At 40.5% G+C, this 22,876-nt stretch overlaps 1 protein-coding gene across 10 annotated transcripts in view; it reads left to right on the top strand.

Moving 5' to 3' along the window:
• LDB2 (LIM domain binding 2) overlaps positions 1-13,451 on the top strand; it is a 420,599-nt gene extending 407,148 nt beyond the window's left edge. For 2 of the 10 annotated variants that reach the window (XM_074992531.1, XM_074992527.1), the window contains 3 exons: positions 4,296-4,419; positions 6,363-6,514; positions 12,203-13,451. In XM_074992531.1, coding sequence (XP_074848632.1) covers positions 4,296-4,419; positions 6,363-6,514; positions 12,203-12,433 — 507 coding nt within the window. In that variant the 3' untranslated portion in view covers positions 12,434-13,451. Of the gene's footprint in view, positions 1-4,295; positions 4,420-6,362; positions 6,515-9,094; positions 9,238-12,167 lie in introns of all 10 variants that reach the window. The other 8 variants (XM_074992533.1, XM_074992534.1, XM_074992532.1 and 5 more) reach the window with 8 other exon arrangements.
• The last annotated feature ends 9,425 nt before the right edge of the window (positions 13,452-22,876 follow it).

The raw sequence follows: 22,876 nt of genomic DNA, 5'->3' as shown, positions 1-22,876 counted from the left end.
AATCTACCAAAATACTAATTTTGGTGTAGTATTCATGAAGTAGGAAGAATGCTTGTAAGTCACCCACTAAAAACACAGTGAGGCGAGAGACTGGTAGTAGAAGTAAGAAACCAGGCAGGTGCTTAGAGAAAAGTAAAAAATCTATCAAACAATAAAACTACTGGTAAAATCAATACTAAAAAAGCACATGAATTTAGGGTGATGAAAAATCTATTTTTTTCATTTACCCAATTTTTTTTTAATGGAAGCCATTAAAGGCAGTTTTTAAGGTGAAAATCTGCATACACATGTACATACTCACAAAGTACAAACTATTTTGAATCATGAATTTTGTAACCAGACTAATGAAAGAGTCAGGGATATATTCCATGTTCCTGGGATGTTTTGATTTTCTTCTACAGAAAAATAAAATACATTTATTTTGAAAAAGTCATCAACAGAGAGATTTAAAGTGACTCAAAACCCTTTTTTCCCCTTTATCTACTTTGCCTAAGGGTACACCGTATTCAGGCTGCTGAGAAGTGATACTATTTCAGTATGTTACATGTGCTATTATCCAGTGCTTTGAGGGCACAACAGAGGTCAAACTTTCAGGGCTAGTTCTTCCCAGTGTGAATAATAGTTTCTATATTGTGACAACAAGCTGCTCAGAGGTGTACTAGTAGCAATATGTAAAAATACCTTTGGGCCTCTGGTAAAAAAAGTAATTGGATAGACAGTACAGCTGCATCTACATGGCCCCTGCCTTTCAGAAGGGGCATGCAAATGAGTGAGATTGAAAATGCAAATGAGGTGTGGATTTAAATATCTCACATCTCATTTGCATACTCCCACATAATCTGGCTTCTGGAAGAGCCATTTCTAGAAGCCAAAGCAGCCGTGTTGACGGGGTTCCTTTGAAAGGAAACCTTGCTTTCGAAAGCACCCTTGCTCCTGAAACAAAATACTGGAGAGTAAAAGCTAAATTGTAATAAAGCTTCAAGGAAGTGTCTCTAGTTACTGATGAATTTCTCACTCTTGTTTCAGAGCAAATTATATTACATCATAATATTCCACATTGTTTTCTAAGTGTCGGCACCAATGAAATATTTAATAAGCCCATCTTCTGTGGTGATGATGTAGCTTTTCCTTGTGAGGGGTAAAAGCAATAAACTGCAGGCAAAGTGATTTCCTAACCTACTTGCTTTGGTTAGAATTTTGGAGTTGGTGCTGGCCTGGCACATGCTAACTAAACGGGTTTCATGCTGGCTATGGTTCCTCTTATCACTTTATCATGACTCCAAGTCCCACTGCATTCTCTTCGAAATGCAAAAATCACTGATTTATTTCAGTCAATGCAGTTCTTTTGTGCTTGCTAGCATTTAAGTTGTGGGGAAAGTTTCTTAGCTGAGTTAGTTCTGCCACCTGCAGCTCATAAGTGGCAGAGCTACCACAGCTTTTTTAAAAATCAGCCTTGTGCATGGGGAAATAAACCTAGATTATGCAAGCTGTAGCAATGCTGGTCGGGAAGGGAAGAGTGGCTGAAGAGAGAGTTTGGGAAACAGCATTAGAAACAAGAGACTTAAACTTGTTATGAGGCAGTGTGTGAAAGAGAACTTTCCTATTAGCCTTTTCCTCTAAACGCTGGTACTATCATAGTGCTCTGGTGTTCTTATATGAATATAGCAAATCAATGTTAGAACAAAAATTGACAGGTCAAATCCAGTCTTGGTGTAACTACAGTGAACTTCCACTATTGCATTTGGACCATTAACTGTGAAAGCTTATTTTGGCCTTATGTTATCTGCTTGAGCCAATAATTAAAGCACTATAAAAGAGCTTTCATACTGCCCCACACACTCGAAACCTTTCTTGACCCTGACTGCTATGTCTCCAAATCCTTCCTTAGATACTGTTCTTTCTCTGAACCCTATAAACTGTTCTTTCTCTGAACCCTTCAGACTAAGAAAAATGATTTTTTTTTAAAAAGAGAGCCCTCAGTATATGTGTACTTTAATCAAGCATGGGCTTATCATTGTCTGTCTTTCTTTCTATACTGTGTCTTGCAGAAATAATCATGGATCAGGGCTCTACTGTGCTTGGCAAAGTTATCTTCCCTTTTCTTGAGCTCCAAAGGCATATTGCTGCTCAGCCACTCATATTTTATTTTATACTCTAATGTGAACTCTAATCAAATCTAATCCGGATCAGTGTGGATGCACTATAAGGTCCACATGTAGCTCTAGTGAAGTTATTAAGATGCCACACAGGTATGAGGATGAAAGTCTGAGGATCTAGTTGTTTGATTAACACCCTACACTAGATTCTATTCGTGCTCCTAGTAGTATAATAGTAGTAGTAGTCAAATCCCATGCTGAAAAGTGCAATATAAAAACCTAGGTAGAGACTAATAATAATTATAATGCTAGTAATTGAATTGAATTTGTAATTGAAATGTATGGTTCTTTAGGAGGTGTTGTAATGCAGGGAGACGATATTTTCCTTCTCTGCTTTTCTTCGCTGGTATGCATTCTTCCAATAATTTTCAGACTACGTGCTATGAAAATTGTAAGTTTATCAGGTTAGGAACCATCTCTTTTGTGTCTTACACTGTGGTAAGCACAAAGTAGCTACATAAAAATAATCTTAACACTTACATAGTTGTGCATCACTGCAGGAGAATATTTAATTTGTTTATCGTTCCCCATCAATAACATTTGTATTGGTTTCAGCCATTTCTTTATAATTATTTGAGAAAACCACTTCATAAAATAATAAAGTTGAATCTGGGCTTCCATTTAGATTACTCACTGGTAGTTAAGGGTGGCAGGTGCTTTAGGTCTGTATCTGCTTTGGTATTAAACATATCTTGTCCTTATGTTTTTAATCCCTCTCTTTGCAAGGACCAAGCTACTGACTGTCACTGACAGATTCTTCAGACTTAGGATAATTGGACCATGATCCCTTCCTCTATCAAGGATTTGTTCTTTGAGGCACTTTAGATTTCAAAGGCCACCAAGAAGGACTGAAAGATTTAATATCAATCACCGTTAATCCAGTTTCTTTTACATTTGTGTCCAATTCACAGCAAGCTGGATGCATTTAAAGTGAACTTGTCATTGCAGAGCACAATTCCCTGTTATTCCTGAGGCATCCAGAACTGCCTGTTACCCACAAAAATCTTAGGGCATCCTTATGTTTTGCAGGAGACATCTCTAAGTCTCCACAGGGAGAAATAGGCTAGAATTTCCTGATTTCACAGCTAGGGGGTGAGAACCCATATGACACAGAAGAATGGATGATTACCTGCCTTGTGGCAGGCAGCATATGGTTACATTCAGTGCAAGGAGTTCATGATTCTCAGAGTCCAAATATGGACCCTCAGTACCTGAATGGCTGAACTGAAGGAGATAAAGGAGCCAGAGATGTGTATATATACAAGACTTTCCAGGATATAGTTGAGTGGTCCCACCCCAAGTCTAATGGCTCTGTGCCATTGATAGCAGTAAAAGTCTTGGGGAAGGACGTCAAACTGGCATAAAGGAAAATGATCCCATGGTCAAGACCCCCCCCTTCCAGATGGTATCATGGTAACCTTTCACTGAAGATACCCCTCTTGGGGAGGGGATCCCAGTTATTAAGAAGAGACAGGTAATAGTAATGGGAAAGTCGAGAATCAGAAGTGTAGATGGGGCAGGGGGTTGTGCTGATTGAGAGAACCACATAGTGTATTCCTGCTGGGTGTGAAGATTGTGGAACTTTGAAGACCTCTAGATAGACTTAAGTGTAGTGCTGTGCAGGAGTCAGTGCACATGGAATGGTAAATACCAGTGACATCAGGCAGACCCACCGACGGTGGGCAAAGATGGCAGTTGGCCCTGGACCCAGGCTTTCAAGGGCAGCTGGAGCTCCAGGCTTGTTTGAATTGCTGCAGCAGTGAAGTTCTGGCTGCACATGGCTGCGGGGGGGAGGCAGCACTGTGGTCCCAGCAGCACTGAGGGCTCAATACCCTAGACTCTGCCCTTTCTGCCATTGGCCCCGCCCCTTCCAGGGCACAGAGCTGGGACCCCCTTCCCACCTTGTCAGACAGTCCACAGCACCTCTTGGTGGTGCTGGCATCAGGAAAGGAGGAGGGAGGTTTCAGAGGCCAAATTTAGACTGGTCTCAACAAACACTAAACTGTATTGCATTGGACATTCTCCATGAGCTAGTTGGAAAAGCCAAAGCCAGAAAAGTAATGACTTAGCTTCAGACTCCGCAAATACTTTATTGCTAAATTGTTTTTAGATTAAATCATTCTGTTCTGATTCTTTCAGTTGTGTGTAATATTGGAGCCAATGCAAGAACTGATGTCAAGACATAAAACATACAATCTAAGTCCCCGGGACTGCCTGAAGACATGCTTATTTCAAAAATGGCAGAGAATGGTGGCACCACCAGGTATGCTTGTATTTTTATTCACTTGTTACTATTATTATTTAATTAACATAAAAATGATGAGAAACTTCATGGATAATCCACTGGAAGTGGAAAGAACACAACCAAGTTAAGTATTATTCTAAACATAACCTTACATATTATTCTAATGGCATGTAATGAGTCTGATGGTGGATAATATGAAAAAAGTTTTACATGTATACACATTGAAATAGTTTTATAACGTGTAATATATAATGCCGCATAAGTAATACATAGCACAGGTTGAACCTCTGTCATCCAGCATCCTCAGGAGCTGACCGGTGTCAGGCGAGAGAATTTGCCAGATGCCAGGAGGTCAATATTGTCTAGCACATTACCAACTCTTCCACTGCTTACTGGGCTCTTAGAGACATTTAGGGGTAAACTACAGCTAAATCACATCACAGAACACTGAGAGCCAGGACTGGTAGCTGTAATCAAACTTTATGAGACCATGGGAAACTTGACTACACCCATGATAAGTGGTCATCCAGCTGACTAAAATTGTGCCGGATTACAGAGTTTACCAGACGAGAGAGTTCCAGATTAGAGAGGTTCAACCTGTATGTGACATGTCTACTGGCTCCATTAGAATTCATAGTTCACATTGGGGGTTGGCCACTGGGAACTGTGAGCAGTTGTGCCTGCGCAAACTCAGGTATATCATCTTGTGGCACACCAGTGGCTAACCCTGACAGACCATGTACAGTCAGTATTCTGGAATTCCCCTATTCTGGTTTATGTATATGTTACACCTTCCTGCTGTGACTCTGGAATTGCAGCTTCAAGTCACAATTAGTAGTATTCTAACTGAACACATTTTTACTTACAGTCCTGAATTTAATTTCGTTGATCACAAACACAAAACTATACTTTGCCAAAACATTATAACTGAAAGTAGTAGATGCACATACCACAAAGGTCTTAAGTCCAGTGAAAGTAATAGTCTTGGCTTGGTTTTTTATTTGGAAAATTAGTAGAAAAGTATCATTTAGCACAGTTTGGCATATTCTACTGTGAGGGTCTATCAAAGGTGAGGTCCACGCCCAAAGTAATAGAAAATGATGTTACCTTTTGCTTGAATCACCAGCCTGCATGTGTTGTTTGTCCAACTGGTCAGAAAAAGAGAGTAATTCTTGATGGTTTGAGGGGAGGAGGGGGAGACTTAAAACTGCTGGAGAAGAGGCCAGCATGATAGCTGACTCATCACTCAGGATTAAGGGGATTTAAAAGGTCAGTCTATGCCAGGACCCTCCCTTCTTATTCATGGAGCAGGGTTGGCAGCATCCACCCTCTTTTCCCATTTTGGTGGTAAATATAACATATTATTGACTATATCTGCTCTGGGCATTAAACCACTCAACCTGCTGAGAGAGGCAGGGAAAGAATTTTTCCCTTCCTGCCATATTGGTTCAGGTGGAGTTGGTTAAACCCATATCAAATGTCTTCTGCCCTTCTTTCCACAGAGACAGACAATCCCATTTGATTCTGACAGGACTGTACAAAGTTGCCCTTCTCTGTTAAACACATTTGCTATAGGCAGACAGTCCAAAGGATAGCTGCAGTGTGCTTGGAGAGTAGGGTTCAGTTCTTAGCTCCATGCCTGGCTTGCTTTCTGACCTCTAGCAAGTCACTTCACCTGTTGGTGCCCCAGTTTTCTCTAATGATACTTAACTAACATATTTCTTTTTAAAGTACTTGGAGATCATGGGTGGATAGTTTTGTTCCATGAGGCATTCACAAGCTCATGGGTTCATTTAAAATAATATTATTTTTATTATAGTTGTTGTTAGTAATAATTAATAATACACATGAGTTTTAAAATAGATTACAAGAACCAAATTTGTGGTGTCTCTTTGTACTTAGTTCTTCTACAGTCTTTAAAATATCTGTACTTTGCTTTGCCTCTGACATTTTTATTGTAGCAGAACCCACAAGACAACCGACAACCAAACGGAGAAAAAGAAAAAATTCAACTAGCAGCACTTCAAACAGCAGTGCTGGGAATAATGCAAATAGTACCAATAGCAAGAAAAAAACAGCAGCTGCAAACTTGAGCCTGTCAAGTCAGGTACCTGTAAGTCTCATTTTCCTTTAAGGCCTGAACCACTTACAATATTTTAAGATGTATCTAAAATCTTATTGTGAGCCAAGTTTATCAAACACATGAAGTGACCTTACACAGTGTGGTGTGGATACAGGGAAAGCAGAAGTGAAAGGTGAGGAATCAGTGCTGCAGCGCAACTTTAATAAAAGATCCTCAAGCAGTGGATGACCTTAAGAATAAATTTGGGAGATATGATCCAAATCCCATTCTGGCCAATGGGAGTCTTCCTTCTGCCTTCAGCTGGATTTTGATTGGGCTTTTGTTTATCACTAGTGGCTTTCTCCATAGGGCAAATGAACACATTCATCTGATTCATAATAGGAGCATAAGGAGTCTCTCTAGACAGCTATCCTGTCTCCAGCAACACGTGACCTTTGTCAGATGTGTCAGCGAAAGCTGAAAGAAAGCCCACACTGGACAAGCATGAAAGCAGAAGTTGTTTCTTCATAACCCCTGTCAGTTAGCAGTTCACTTATGCCCAAAACAGGTGAACTGCTGCCACTTACAAATTTTTATCCTGTTATTTGTACCTATTAATGAGCCTGTGGGCTATAGTAACAGCTGATTCTGTTTTGAACCATACTAAAATCTTAATCTCTGTGGGATATTGTAGCAATAGTTCCATGGGTGAATTATGCAGCATACAAAAGAATGTTTCCTCTTATCGGTGTTAAGTCTCTTGTCTTAATCACTGTCTCTGAGTAATCAGACACCAGACTATGAGTGAATTGTCTCTCATATCCAGAGAGCGTAGAATTAGAAAGCTAGAGAAATTAATTTGACAATAGGGGAACTGTAATGTAGCAATTTGAGAACAGCATACAGTGACTTTTATTGTGTTTTTGATCAACATGTACAAAAGGCAGGGTCCTTTGTGGATCCTAGCAAAGGATTTACGCCATTTATAACCACCCAGAAGGGAGCCCTGAGAAAGCCTGCCATTTTAGGTAAAAAGGATTATTGGACTGCCTAGAATTAGTATTATACGAAATGATATGAAATGGACTGATTAAACAACTGATTGAGCAAACTCCAAGGTTACTGCAGGTTTTTGTCTCAGTATAGCAAGTTCATATTTTCTCCTGGTTAAATCTAACATTTATGTGGCTTTTTGTCCAAGGACAGATTTTCACCCCAGCTCTAGCAGCTCTTCTACTATTCAGATGGCACAAAGCATATCTCATGAACTGAAGAATTATTATAGTTCAGGTCTCATTGAGGGTAATGATTGTTGTACATCTAATTTGATGCACACAATGGTACAATATATTACATATGATTTTTACAAGTCATGTAGGTTGACTTTCAATTTTCAGTGCATTTCATAGTGCTTCATAGAAAACATCTTTTATTTAGTGTTTGTCTTTTCCAGAAAAAATTCTATTACGTAGGAAAAGACAGACCCTAATATGTTTTCACTTACATTCTGGTGTAAACCTATTCAAATCTGGTTTTCTTTTTTGTTTTTTTTTTAAATTGAATATACCTTTCACCTAACCATACTGAAGTGTCTTAGGCATTTCAATGAGTGAAGTGAGACCACATTTTCTTAAAATAATACAGGTGAAGATCTTCATTCCCTAAAGCTGGTTACAGGTCTCAGCAATCTTGCTTTCAGTTTTCCCTTTTAAACTCATTTGCAAGCAAACGGATCAACAGCCAAGGTGGAGTTTATTATACTTGCCTTCACCTACATGCAGTCAGGGAGGGAAAAGCACTACATTTTCTTTACCTTCACGTGCGTTCATTTTCATTACAATGCCCTCACTTCACAAACGAAGGAGGTGATGAACCTAAAATCTAATTTAAATGACAACTTTCTCACTGCCCATCATTTCAGCAGAAATGTTAAGGTTGATGAGCCTAGCCTTCTTCATTGGGTGTAGTGATGAACACTGAGGCAGGAGATTGTTAATGGTTGCTTGTTCTGGGAAACCAAGAGTTCAAATCCTGCAAAATAATCACCTCCAACCCCATTCACAAAGGAAAAGAAAAGAGTGCTATGTCATCTGCCCAGTCTCCAAAGAGCTCCTGAGTACCAAACGTTGTCAAAACTGGCAGCTGCATGCTCATGAAAACTCATGCATTAGCAATACAGAAATTGTGGCAAATTGAAAATTTGAGGTCAACTGAAATTAAGAGACTCTAATATCACAGGAAGTAACAGTCTTATTGTACTGTTCATTTTCATATATTATATAGAAGGTTAAAATTTTAAATTGGGATTCAGTTAGGGATTTTTCAGTGTGAAAGGCACTAAATATATGTTATGATTATAATATGACATGATCATTTTATCAAATAGTGTAAAACATCTACTGCTTTATTTACAGAGCTTCACTGCAAATATATTTTGCCATCACTAAACACTCCTTAACTAAAAATGTTGTTTTAACCACAAAGTAAATTAGTAAGCATGACTATAGCCTAAATCTTGATTTAGATAATCTAGTCAAATATGTGCTACTGTAACTAGCCCAGAGCAGTATATGCTGCCATGCAACAGACTAGGGTTTAATGCTTGGATTCTGCTTCTCACTCCATGAGCAGGAGCTAGGAGTACTCAAGAGCTGCAGCCTCAACCCTGGGAGGGATGGAGCCTTGTGTCATTCAAGAACAGTGACCCCCACTGGCCAATTTAAGGAGAAGCGTTGAGGGGCTCTAAAAGGAGTCACTTCCAGTCCTCCTCAGAGGTTGGTGGAACTAGTGAGTGGAGGTTAAATGGGGTTAAATTGCTGGGGATCGTCAGCATTCCATCTGAGGAGCAGAGAACCCACTAGGGGGAGGAGATAGCATGGGTGCTGAGAAGTTATTTATTGACTGATATAATGCACTATGAAGAGCAAGAATGTAAAGAGTATGTGCCCTCTAGCTAGTGCTGTGGTATCTTTTAAGTAAGATCAGGAAAAACACCACTGCACTCATTAAAATTATAATTTAGCGTTCAGTCAGAAATTCTACAGCAAATATGGCGAAGAGAAAGATAAGACAAGCTGTTGTCTCCTGTGGATGTTGTTATACTGAAATATCTGCAAAACATCTTAGAAATTGGAGATGCAATATACTTTGTTGGTCACTTAAGGCAGGTCTACGCAAGGGGGCAAAGTTAAACTAAGTTATGCAGCTCCAGCTACATGAATAGCTTAACTGGAGTCAATGTAACTTAGCTCAACTTAACCGTGTTGTACCCACTGCAGAGGGTGGACAGAAGAAACTCTCCCCTTGACTTCCATTACTCTCATTACCCCATGGAATATCAGGTTTAACAGGAGTGCAAGCAGCAGTCAATCTAGTGTTCCCTACTACACCTGCTAAATCAACCCCCAGGAGATCGATCTCTGTAGTATCAATCTACTGATAAGTGTAGACAAGCCCTAAATTTATTCCCTGCCTGTGCATTATTGTTTACTATGTCATATTGAAGTGACTCAAGTGATGGGGCTATTACTGATTCCTTTCAAATTCAGTTCCTTAGTTTGCTAGTTTGAATATCAGGAAAACTGGCCTTCCCACGTTAGTTACATTGTCCTTTACTTAGTTTCATCTTGGTAGTTCTAGTTAGACATCCTTAGGCCATGCTACACAATTCCTCTCCCTTTCACCCTTCTACCCAAATAGCATATCCTTCCGTAGCAGTAATTTGGTAAAAGGTGTACATATTTTGTTCTTTTAATTGTCATCTTAAATTGGGCTTCTAGACTCTTAGTAATTTTGATGCACTTCTCTGAACTTCTTCCAAATTGCTGACATCTTTCTAGTATTGAAGTGCCCAGAATTTGATGAAAGAGTCAAGGTACAGTCTCACCAGTGTTTTATTCAAATGAACTATCACTGCCTTAGTCTGTGATTTAATATCCAGCTCAATGACACACTGGTCTTTTTTGGGTGCCATATCACATTGCCAGCTCAGATTTAATTTGCTGCCCTCTTACTGCTTTCCCTACATGGTAGGGCCTGTCCTGGTTCAGCACTGCGAAATAAATGTGTTCTGTGTTTTTAAAGGAACAAAACTAAATGAGAACAAACTTTTGATTATAAACACCTTTGTTGCATTAAATTTTTATGGTCCAAAGCTCTGCAATGGTTTGATTTAAGAAATATTTTATTGCTATTGAAAGTAACACAATAAAAACAATGAAAAGAAGAAATTATCTAACACATTTCCTCTAGTCCAAAATTCCTCGCTGATTACACAGTTTGAAACTGCAATACATGCTTTCTTCCATAACATGTCAGGTTTTGTAAGGAATTTGATGGAGTATAAATATTTATGGTCATCAGCTTGTTTTATTTCATGAAGAGTGAAAAATCTATATGATAAAAACCTTATTAAATGAAAGCAATAGTTTCCTGTTTGCACTTCATAGACGGTTTATATTCATGAATAAGAATACATCCTTTTATATATGAATCTGTGTGGTATGGTAGGATTATTTGAAGGGCTGATTAAATCAGCAGGTACAATCTGGGCATCTGGAATGATTGCACTTTCACCAAATATGTTATCTGAAGTCCTACCAGTCCCACTGCATCAAAAGATGCACCCTATGTATTTCCTTCCCCAGGGCAGTAGTTTGCAAAGCAACCTGATTTTCTTTAAATCAGAAAGAACAAAAGAGCGCTCTGTTTTCCAGTCTGGTTTTGCACCTTTCTATTCTATGCTAGTTAGTGTCCAGCAACAAAACCGTGATGCACTATAGTACAGTAGGTGGTTTACTTGTTCTCCTGGAAGGACCATTTGTACTTAAAGCAGTGATTAGATGGATTCTTTGTTACTTGAAGGCTTCAGCTTTTGATGACTACTAGTTTCATCAGTATAATTGTAATTAGCACTCTTCATCTTCCTTTGATGGTACCAGCTGGACAGATTGATCCTCTTACTGCACAGATTGGCAGCAGGGTTGCCTATGCGAAGATAGGTGACAGGCACCATGAAATAACAGATGGTAAATTCAGGGCTTGTTGGCAATCAGCAGGTTTTTGCTAATGGCTTAATTAACTATGCAAATTGTCAAATCAGCATGAACATCGTTTTTATCAAAAACTTTACCTAAATTAATTACCATAATTAAGTAGCAGAATGTCAAGTATTTTGGATGCACAAAAGGGCTTGGCTAGCTAGGGATAAGAGAGTTACCGTCTTTGCCCTATGTTCTTTATTTCAACAGCCTGAGTGTGAGAAGTACTGTGTCATGGACTAGATTTGACGCATAAATATGACAAATTGCAACTCATTTGCATCCTGAGCAGTTTGTGTAAACATAATAATTTATGGTGTGGAAAGGAAAATAATTTATAGAGGATAAAAAATAACAAATAGGAGGTTAAAACAATCGTTGAAAACTTTTGAACAGTCTCCACTTTTGTAATCTAATTATTTTTAAATGTATATTTTGTTCATCTTGCATTAGCTATTTTCGGTGGGGGTTGAGGCCTAGTGCCTTGAATGTATATATAGATAATGGTTTGGCAATGCTTTATTTGATAAATTAAAAATGCAGTGTAAATTTGCATTGTGACTGTAACCATATAGGAGCCTCTGGTTCCATTGTGTGAATGTCAAAAATTAACATCTTCAGATCCTCTAATATGGCTATTTTAAGTTCATTTTTTCTCTCTCAAGGTTTCCATATAACAAATGTTGGGTGCTGTTCACAGGATGTGATGGTGGTAGGAGAACCAACGCTGATGGGAGGAGAATTTGGGGATGAAGATGAAAGGCTTATCACTAGACTAGAGAACACACAATATGATGCAGCAAATGGCATGGATGATGAAGAAGACTTCAACAATTCACCTGCCCTGGGAAATAGCAGCCCATGGAACAGCAAACCTCCTGCTAATCAGGAGACCAAATCTGAAAATCCCACACCACAAGCTTCCCAATAGGTTATTCTGTAGCATTATCCACTGTTATGTATGTCAGTGGATTATAATTGCTATTTCACACCATTCTATCAAAAAAAAAATTTCCAGATACAGTATCTATTTCTAAACTACAGCTATCTGATTTTTTTTAATTAGAGAAAAATCATATATAAGCTTTCATGTACTTTTCTTGGAAGCTTTCACATATGACACTATACTGGCACTGACCTCAATTAAAATAATTGAAAATTAAATAGCACCTCTTGACAAATTTCAGACAAACCATTTTGTTGGAGAGGTCTTTTTCCTCATCAAATAAAGGCCATATTTTAACAAGTCATCAGTGCTCAGGATCTCAGTAACATAACTATGGAAAACTTTTTAAAAATTGTAAAATATTTTCTGCTTTTCAACTTGCACCTAAATTTCTTGTTTCAGAAAATCAGCTTTTTAAAAGTAATTTAAAGTAACTTTAGTTCTTCCTTTAACTCTTCTTTCATTGATTAACCATTTAAAGGATCCAGCATTTTTAATTTATATTGTAGCTGATGCCAGTAGTCCTTCTGTCTTTATTCAAAAGTGCTGAAACAAGAAATGTCTTTTTTTTCATCAAAGACATGAAAAATATTTTTATGTGGAGAAAGACGCGCTGTCCTATGAGAGTTTATGCTTTGTAAAATTGCTGTTGATCCAGATATTTTAAAGCCATGTAATCCATTAATTTTGTGGGCAGCTTAATAAATCTAAAACTTTTGTGTTTTTATTATTGTATCTGAGTTGGCTTTGATGTTATTTCTTTTCATAGTATATTTCTTGTATCATATTTTTGTAAAGCCCTGGAGCCCTCGAACCAGTTAATTTTTTTTATTATTCTGGTGTATTTATGTGAAACTTTATAAAAGAAACTAATTTTTTTCATTTCCATATTAATATGTTCAATTCATCATGTAAAGACACAGTGAGTCAGTGTGTTATATAATACAACTGTATTTTATGTATGCTTTGCCAATAAGTGTGCCAATAAACTGTGTTAACAAATGCACTCTTGTATAGTCCCTTACAGACAAGAAACTTACCAGCCTTGACTGATCATGTAACAGAAATGATGGGTGGCAGCTGATCTGAATCTCTTTGTCAATTTCATTTCTTGAAATCAGTGTTTCACCTAACATCATCAAGACTGTGGCCACACTAGCCCCCCTCCAACCTAGGCCAGTGGGAACAGGAATTCAAAGCTTGCCACACTTATGGTTATTGTCTTTCCATATTCACCACATTATATTGTATAAAACTTTACAAAATCTTATTAGAAAAATAAATACCTTCTGACCGCTGAATTCACATGAAACTGTGAGATGACATCATAATCACAGACACAGGTACAGCACACGCAACTTGTCGCAGCAAAGAAAGGCTAACTACAGAAGGCCTTAGAGCCCCGTGTGGCCTGTAACAACCACCCCTCGGTGTGGCTGGGAGTGGTGCAGTTCCAGCTGTTCCCTACTAATGGTATGCAGACAGCTGTGCTGCCCCCATGTGTTAGAGGGTGTGATACCAACTCCCCATCCTTGCCATGCCCTGCAGTGCTCCTTTTTAGCACGGGTGACATCAGTGCCCACAGGGGTTCCCGCTGGCAGGCAGGCAGGCTGCTTCACCTACACGAGTGCCTGTGCTAATCATCTTCAGCATGTGTGATGAATTTGAAGAATTATTATTTTTTATGAGTTAGGTATGCATGCATTCGGCACCATGCAATGTCCTATTCGCCATGTGGTGAGCAGCGAACGTATTGGACACTGCAGACTGAGGCCAAAACACTCTAGGCCTCTGATGTTCTGGTCCCGTGAGTTGCTTGAGCAGAAGCAGTCCACTCTGTTGAATTGTGTGTGATAGGGTTCCATTGACTATTGCCAAAGGGACTGGAAGTTATTGTTTCTTCTTTTGCTAGCAAATGCAGTATTCAGAAACTCAGATGTGCAAAGTTAACAGGTACCTACAACATTTTAAGTAGCAGGGAATAGCGCGATACATCCTGGAACATTGTAACAAAAGTAGTAACAGACTGCATAGGAATTGCTGAGCATGTCAGAAGAGTACTGTGAACACCATTAAAAAGTACAATCCGGCGGGGAGAGTGTTGTGTAAGATTCTTAAGGGAACATACTTCATAATTTTTTTTATTTTTATTTTTTTGCATGTAGAAGATAAAACAATATCGCCAAGGCACAACATCTTTGAATGTCTGCTACTTTATTAGCCATATCACTAATATTGCACCAGTTTTCTGAGCATTCATGCAGCTTAAGCAATATGTGAAGTTAAAGGTTCAAATAGAATGGTGCATTATTGCGTGGTGGCTGATTTGAACTGATTGATTAAAGACCACAGACTGTGAAAGGTGATCTGCATATGACACAAAATGAACTCAAATTACAACAAAAGCCGGGTTAGCTGGGATTCTGGTGACCGAAATGCTCAGTTAACCAGCACCTGCTCCATTGGTGGCCAGTGCCAGTTAATTGAGCATATGAACATGGAGTTGGCGACTGCAGGGCCAGCTGCAGGGCTGGCAGCAACCGTGGCAACAGAGCCAGGGGCTGGCTGCCATGCCAGGGCCAGCAACAGCGGACCAGGGAGCCAGCTGCCCAGCCAGTGGTGGTGGCAGGGCCAGTTGCGCAGCTGGTGGCAGGTGGGCCAGGGCTCAGCTGTCATACTGTGGCTCATGGCAGAGAAGCCCAACTGTCATGCCAGGACCAGTGGCAGAGGGACTGGGGGCTGGCTGCCATGCCAGGACCAGTGGCAGAGGGATTGGGGGCTGACTGCCGTGCCAGGACGACGAACCAGCTGTCCCACTCACAGTGGCAGCAGTGGGAGTGGTGCCAATGGAGCCAATTGGCTCTGCTCCACTATCCAGCACATTTGAGTATCCAGCAAATCTAGTTCCCTGGAGGTAGCAGATAATAGAGCATCTACTGTAGCTGTCTACATGAAGGATAACAGGAAAATACTCTACCAATATATTGGATGTAAGGGGAAGACCAAGGACAGGGTAAGCCTGTTACTCCATGAAGAAGGAAAAGAAACAACAGAAAATGTGGAAATCATAGCGGTGCTTAATGGCTTTGTTTTGGTTTTCACCAAAAAGGTTGTTGGTGTTTGGATGCCTATCATAGTGAATGCTAGTGGAAATGGGGTATGTCAAGAAATTAAAAAGGGAAATTATAAGTTAAAAATTATTTAGCCAGCTTAGAGGTCTTCGAGTGTCCAGGGCCTGATGAAATGCATCATAGACTACTCAAGGAGCTGATTGAGGAGATATCTGAGCAATTAGCTGCTATCTTTGAAAGGTCATGGAAGACAGGAGAGCTTCCAGAAGCCTGCAAAAGGACAAATGTAGTGCCCATGTATAAAAAAAGAAATAAGGACAACCCAGGAAACTACAGACTTAGTTTAACTTCTGTACTGGTGCAAACAAATCATGTCAAACCAACCTGATAGCTATCTTTGATAGAATAACAAGCTTTGTGGGGAAGGAGGAAGGGCTAGGTATGGTATACCTAGATTTTAGTAAAGCTTTCAATATAGTCTCACATGACCTTCTTATAAATGAACTGGGGGCATACAACCTAGAAGGAGCAGTATAAGGTGGGTGCGTAACTGCCTGAATAGCCGTACCCAGAGAATACTTATCAATGTTTCACAGTCATGCAGTGATCAGTGTTGGGGCCAATTCTGTTCAATGTCTTCATCGACTATTTAGATAATGGCATAGAGCAGGGGTGAGCAAAGTGAGGATCAGGCCCCCTCAGGGAGGTGTGACATTTCAAAAGTGGGGCACAGCGTGATTGCTGACTAGTACTCAGGCTCATCCATCTTAGTAAAATATTAAAGTATATTATTTATTTGTGTATGTGTATATACCAATTAATAAACTTTTTACATGCTATACATACCTATTTTCTTATGTGTGCCAATTTTTTTCATATGGAAATAACCAAAATTTCCATTGATTTGGATTACATTAGACAGGTTGGGGGGCCCTGCTAATTGCAAGGATGAAACGTGGGGTTCAGCATAAAATGTTTGCTCACCCCAGCATAGAGAGAATATTTACAAAGTTTATGGATGATACCAAGCTAGGAGGTGTTGCAAGTGCTTTGAAGGACAGGATTATAATTCAAAATGATCTGGGCAAACTGGAGAAACGGTCTGGCATAAATTAGACTGAAATTCAACAAGGACAAATGCAAAATACTCGGTTGAGGAAGGATTCACACATACAAAATGGGAAGTGGTTGCCTAGAAAGGAGTACTGCAGAAGGGGATGTAGAAGTCATAGTGGACCACAATCTAAAGATGAAGCCACAGTGATACACTCTTTCAGGGGAAAAAAAAAGGCAAATATTCTGGGATATATTTACAGGAGTGTTACAAGCAAGACATGAGAAGTAATTCTGATGCTGTCATCCACACTGATTGGGCCTCAAGTAGAGTATTGTATCCATTTCTGGGTGCCACATTCCAGGAATGATAGGGACAAATTGGAATAAGACAAAAGGAAAGTGACAAAAAATGGATAAAGATCTAGAGAACATGACCTACGAGGGAAGACTGAAAGCACTGTGTTTGTTTAGTCTGGAAATGAGAAGACTTAGAAGCAACATAATAACAATATTCATGTACATAAAAAGTTGTTACAAAGAGAAGGGAGAAAAAGTATTCTCCTCAATCTCTGATGATAGGACAAGAAGCAATGGGCTTGAAATGCAGCAAGGGAGCTTTAGGTGGGATATTAGGTAAAATTTCCTAATTATCAAGAATGGTCTAGCTGGTGCTTGGCCCTGCCACTACAGTAGATGCCCTATCAAAGTGTCTTCCAAATCTCTGATTCTGTGAAGTATCCCCTCATGGAAGACACAGTGAGCTTCAGTAAGATGAGTTGCTAGCTGAAACTGAATAAAGCGTGAATGTTGGAATTTTTTGTACTGCAGCAGTCCATAAATACAACTGTAGATCTAAAGTTGGGATAAGCAGAAAAAAGATAGAAATGAAAGCAATTTCTACGCTATAAGACAGCTCATTAATAGCTATAAATTAATGCTAGTGAAGCCTTGCTGATTTACATCAGATAAGATATAGTCTCATGGCTCATGATTTATGTCCCCATAAATTAATTATTTAATAATGAAATTACAAATTAAAAAAGAGAAAAGATCACAAGTGCTTTCTCCATCTAAATACTTCACACTTTTCTCCTAGCGTTCTAGTTATTTTGTTTCCTTTTTTCTTGGTAGTCTTTTCATGTTGGCGCTTTTCATTAACAACACTTATTTTTTTGGAAACCCAGAGAGTTATTGAATCAGCCATCGAAGGAAACATATAATACAAAAAATGTTTGCACTGAGGAGTCTACTAACATGTTTTGATGTACGTCTTTTTATTGTTGTTAAAAAAATAGAAAACAATCTCTCTATGACAGTGACAGATTTGTAGATTGCAGTGTTGCCGACTCTCGTGATTGTGTCACAAGTAATAGTGGATATTTTATGTAAAGTCTGAGCTACTGGGAACATGAAGAGCTAATCCAAAATCCATTATAGTTAATGGAAAATCTTCTCTTAAATTAATGGACCTTGGATCAGGTCTTACATGCAAAACCCATTGCAGCCTTAACTGGGGAGCTGCTGACTTCATAATACTGTTCATGTTAAAAACACAGTTTCAGTTAAGAGAAAGTCTTTACTACCCTAAGCTAAGGGACTTATGAATTGTATCAGTGTCTCAGTAACTAGTGCAGAAGGAAGGATCTAATGTCACTAATTCCTTCTCCCTACAGTCATTGAAATGCGCATGCACCTCTTGAAAAGTACACCACAGCTTCTGGATAAGGAAGGGTGCCCTCCGTGAGCTTCACAATGGTGCAGGGGTACTTGTGTGCATTATGATTGTCTCAGATCTCAGCCCTCGGGACAGCCATGCATGGATATCTTCTGTATTAAGAGTGGGAAAGTCTGGACAGAGCATATCTGCGAGATAACAGAGCTGGTCCTTCATAGCACATTCAGCATGTCGAGACAGTGTGTCTATCAGTCAATGACTTTATCAGCAATGACTTTTTCTCTGTAAATAATTAAATGCACCCTGTATTCCATTAAGGGATTACCAGCTCCTACATAGCCACAGAAACATTACAATTACACACTGCAATTCTAATATTCTAAAACCTGAATCATTTGTGTTATATTACCATAAACAGACTTAAAAGGCTTTCCTTATTATTAATCTTTAAAGACTGGTGCTACCATTTTAATTCATTAAAAATGTATAATGTGTTATTATCCTTGTCATTACAGTAAATAAACATAAGAACATCTGAAAAATAGAAAACAGACTCCTTGGAATGCCCCTGAACTAAGCTGCAAGACAAGTTTCCCATAGCACTTCTAAATGTTCCCTACAAAGTAACAGTTCACCAGAGATGGTTAGACTGACTGGCAGCTGGAGAACAAATAAAATCAGCTACCTATGAAAGAAAAATTTCAGCTGATTTGGACCAATAAAGTTGTGTGATGCCTAGTTACATAAATGTGATCTTTTTATTGACGCCTGTCCCCCTTTCCTCCTATAATTTGTTAAACTCATTCTTTGATTCTTGTATCAAATGAGATTGTAGACTTTTCAAGACAGCTCTCAAAGTATAGAAATGTAGGGCTGGAAGTCAAAGTCCACTCCCCTACACCAAAGCTTAATTAATCTGTAATTAAGTTGTACCTCCCAGATGTTTCTCCAAATTGTTCAAAAACTTCACATGGTAGGGAGTCCACACTCTTCCTAGGAAATCTGTTCTGGAGCTTTACTGCCCTTATAATTTAAAAGGTCTTTTTTTTCTAATAAAAGCCATAAATCTCCCTCATTGTGGGTTAAGCACATTATTTCTTATCCTATCTTCAGTAGACATGGAGATTGATTGACCTCTTTATAACAGGCCTTTAACAGATTTGAAGACTGTTATCAGATCCCTCCCACCCCAATCTTCTTTTCTTAATGTTAACATGGCCAGTGTTTTCCGTTCCCTCAGTGGGCAGGTTTTCGAAACCTTTTTTTCATTTTTGATGCTCTTCTCTGGACTCTTGTCTAGCACTTTCTAAACGTGTGGAGTGCAGAACTGCATGCAATACCACTATGACAAGGTAAGACTGGGAGGGGTAAGAACAAGAAGGAAAAGCAGGGCAGGAAAACAAGCAGGGTGTGAGCAGCTGGGGAGGAAGACACCCTGGGTCAATTGGGGCCAGCTGGTCCCACTTAAGCCTGCTTTTAAAAGAACCCTTGCCCAGGAGGCAGGGGGAGAGAGAGGAGGAAAGAGCTGGAATATAGGAGAGAAAAGGACAGGAGCAAAGAAAAGTGAATTTTCTAGAGTGACCAAAAGAAGGAGGGGAGTGCTCAGCCACAAGGGACTAAAGCCCCTGCCCAGGAGGCCTGGGATTTGGAGTAAGGCCAAGCAGGCTGAATCCACAGGAGGAGCCAAACCAAGAGGGGGAACAGGCTGCTGCTGCTACCGCTGCTGCTACCTGGAGGAGGTACTGGGGGGAGGAATTGTCTGGGGAAGTGGCCCAGGGAACAGCTGTGGTGCTTGTAACAAGGACAGCCCTCCCCCACCACCAGCAGCCACACAGGGTCCCTGGGATGGAACCTGGAACAAGTGGGTGGGGCCCAGATTCCCCCCCAGACCACCGTCTTCCCCCTCCTCATGAAGGGCAGTGGTGTCTAGGCCAGGGAAGAGTGGACTAAACAGAGGCCTGGAGCCCAGGAACCTGGCTGGTCTTGCCACACCAGTCTCAATTAGAGATGGACAATTACCTTGTGCCTTACATACAACACTCCTGTTAGTGCTGCCCAGAATAATATTAACCTTTTCCTCAGCTGTGTCTCATTGTTGCATCATATTTAATTTTTGATCCACTGTTGCTTTAGATCCTCTTCAGCTGTACTTCCACCTAGACAACTACAAAACTTCCCACTTTTGTAATTGTGCATTTAATTTTTCCTTCTTAAGTGAAGTACTCTCCACTTGCCTTTATTGAATTTCAGGTTGCTGAATTCAGACCAAAGCTCTGATTCATCATGAGCACTTTGAATGCTAATCCTGTCCTCCAGATTCCTCCCAACCCCTCACCCCCCCAACCTCCCGACAGCGCACCCTCCACACTTTTATGCCAGGTGCACATTTATTTGTGAAGTACGTAACACAGTAATACACCGCAAGTTGGTAGATACTGTACAGATACACTCCCTGTCAGGAGTGTCATCTTCTTGGAAAGGTCATATATGGTAACCCTAATCATTAGGGCAGTGCAAAGTGTACACCCAGATCAGTCATTGGCTCTATTGACTTGTATATACTCTTGACTTGTAGAAATAAAGCAAGTTTAAAAAATACGTACAAGTTACTTCCTGGTATCCTATTCAGTGAGCACCAGAATTACATGACCCTCCTGTCAGTGCAGAGGCTGGCAAGAGGAAGAAGGGCCCTCACCTCATAGAAGATTCTCATGTAGATGTAGCCAGTCAGTAGAAGTCACTGTTGGAAGGCATTCCTTGCCAAAACCTCTGTCAACAGATCATGTGTACACACAAGTGGATCGAAAGAACCATCCACTTTTTCAATAGAGAGCAGCCAGACTGCCTGGGCACTCTCTCGACAGAAGGGCCAGCTGGAAGCTCAGCAAACACGGTTGCCTGGGGAACCAGAAGCCATGTTTGTTGCCAAAAGGGTCCCAAGAGTGTCTCTGCAGCTCTTTTTTCGACAGAACGCTGTCAAGATAAGCATTATACCTGAACAGGGAGAGATATAATGCTCCCAGAAGATGTGCTGGGTTTTATCGACAAAGCACATTTTGTGTGTTGATGCTCCAGGGGTTTTTCCAACAAAAGACTGGTTTTGCTGGGAAAAGCCTCTTGTGCAGACATAGCCCATATGTATATATCCTTGCCAGATGTTTCCACTTCATGCATCTGATGAAGTGGGCTCCAGCTCATGAAACCTGGTGCCCAAATAAAACTGTTAGTCTTTCAGGTGCCTTGGGACTCCTTGTTGTTTTTGCTGAAATAGATCGAGAATCACAGGGCTGGAAGGGACCTCAGGAGGTCGTCGAGTCCAGCCCCCTGCTTCAAGCAGGATCAACCCCCACTAAGTCATCCCAGCCAGGACCTTGTCCAGATGGGACTTAAAAACTTCAAGGGATGGAGAATCCACCACCTCTCTAGGCAACGCATTCCAATGCTTCACCACCCGCCTGGTAAAGTAGTTTTTCCTGATATCTAACCTACACCTTTCCCTTTTCAGCTTCTGACCATTACTCCTTTTTCTGCCATCTGACACCACTGAGAACAGTTTCTCACCCTCCTTTTTAGAGCTCCCCTTCAGGAAGTTGAAGGCTGCTATTAAATCACCTCTAAGTTGTCTTTTCTGTAAACTAAACAAGCCCAAATCTCTCTGCTTATCCTCATAGGTCTTGTGCTCCAGACCCTTAATCGTTTTTGTTGCCGTTCATTGAACCTGCTCCATTGAATCCACATCCTTTTTATACTGGGGGGCCCAAAACTGGACACAATATTCAAGATGTGGCCTCACCAGTGCTGAATAAACAGGAATAACTACTTCTCTAGATCTGCTCGAAATGCTCCTCCTAATGCACCCTGGTATGCCGTTGGCCTTCTTGGCTACAAGGGCACACTGCTTAGTCTTATCCAGCCTTTCCTCCACCATAACCCCTAGCTCCCTTTCCATTGTACTGCTGCTGAGCCAGTCGGTCTCCAATCTGTAACAATGTTTGGGAGTCTTCCACCCCAGGTGCAGGACTCAACACTTCTCCTTATTGAACTGCATCAGATTTCTTTTGGCCCAGTCCTCCAATTTATCCAGGTCCCTCTGGATTCTCTGTCTACCCTCCAACGTATCTACCTCTCCCCCTAGTTTTGTGTCATCCACAAACTTGCTGAGGGTGCAACCCAGTCCCTCATCCAGGTCATTAATAAAGATGTTGAATAACACCGGCCCCAGAACCGAGCCTTGCGGCACTCTGCTTGAAACAGACCGCCACCCAGATATTGAGCCATTGACCACTACCCGTTGGGCCTGACCATCAAGCCAGCTTTCTGTCCATCTTATAGTCCAAGGATCCAATCCATATTTCCTTAACTTATGGACAAGAATGTTGTGGGAGATGTGATGGGGTTCAGGGGTCCCCCTGCACTGCACCCCATCCGCTGGCAGGAGTGACTCTCACTCAGCAGGTACAACACAAGGTTTATTAGGCAACAGAAGCCCAGTTTCTCACAGAAGCGACAGTACAGCAGCTAGAGACAATCCTTCCAACCCGTCCTGGGGAGAAAACCCTGAGGGGTGCCCCTCTGGGGTGTAGCTTTCCCCCTCCTCAGGCTGGCTGCCTTCCAGCTCTCCCTTTT

Source organism: Carettochelys insculpta, chromosome 4, assembly GCF_033958435.1.
Source record: "Carettochelys insculpta isolate YL-2023 chromosome 4, ASM3395843v1, whole genome shotgun sequence".
Taxonomy (NCBI): Eukaryota; Metazoa; Chordata; order Testudines; family Carettochelyidae; genus Carettochelys; species Carettochelys insculpta.
Note: the sequence above shows the minus strand (reverse complement) of the source record. Positions and strands in the feature narration are given on the sequence as shown.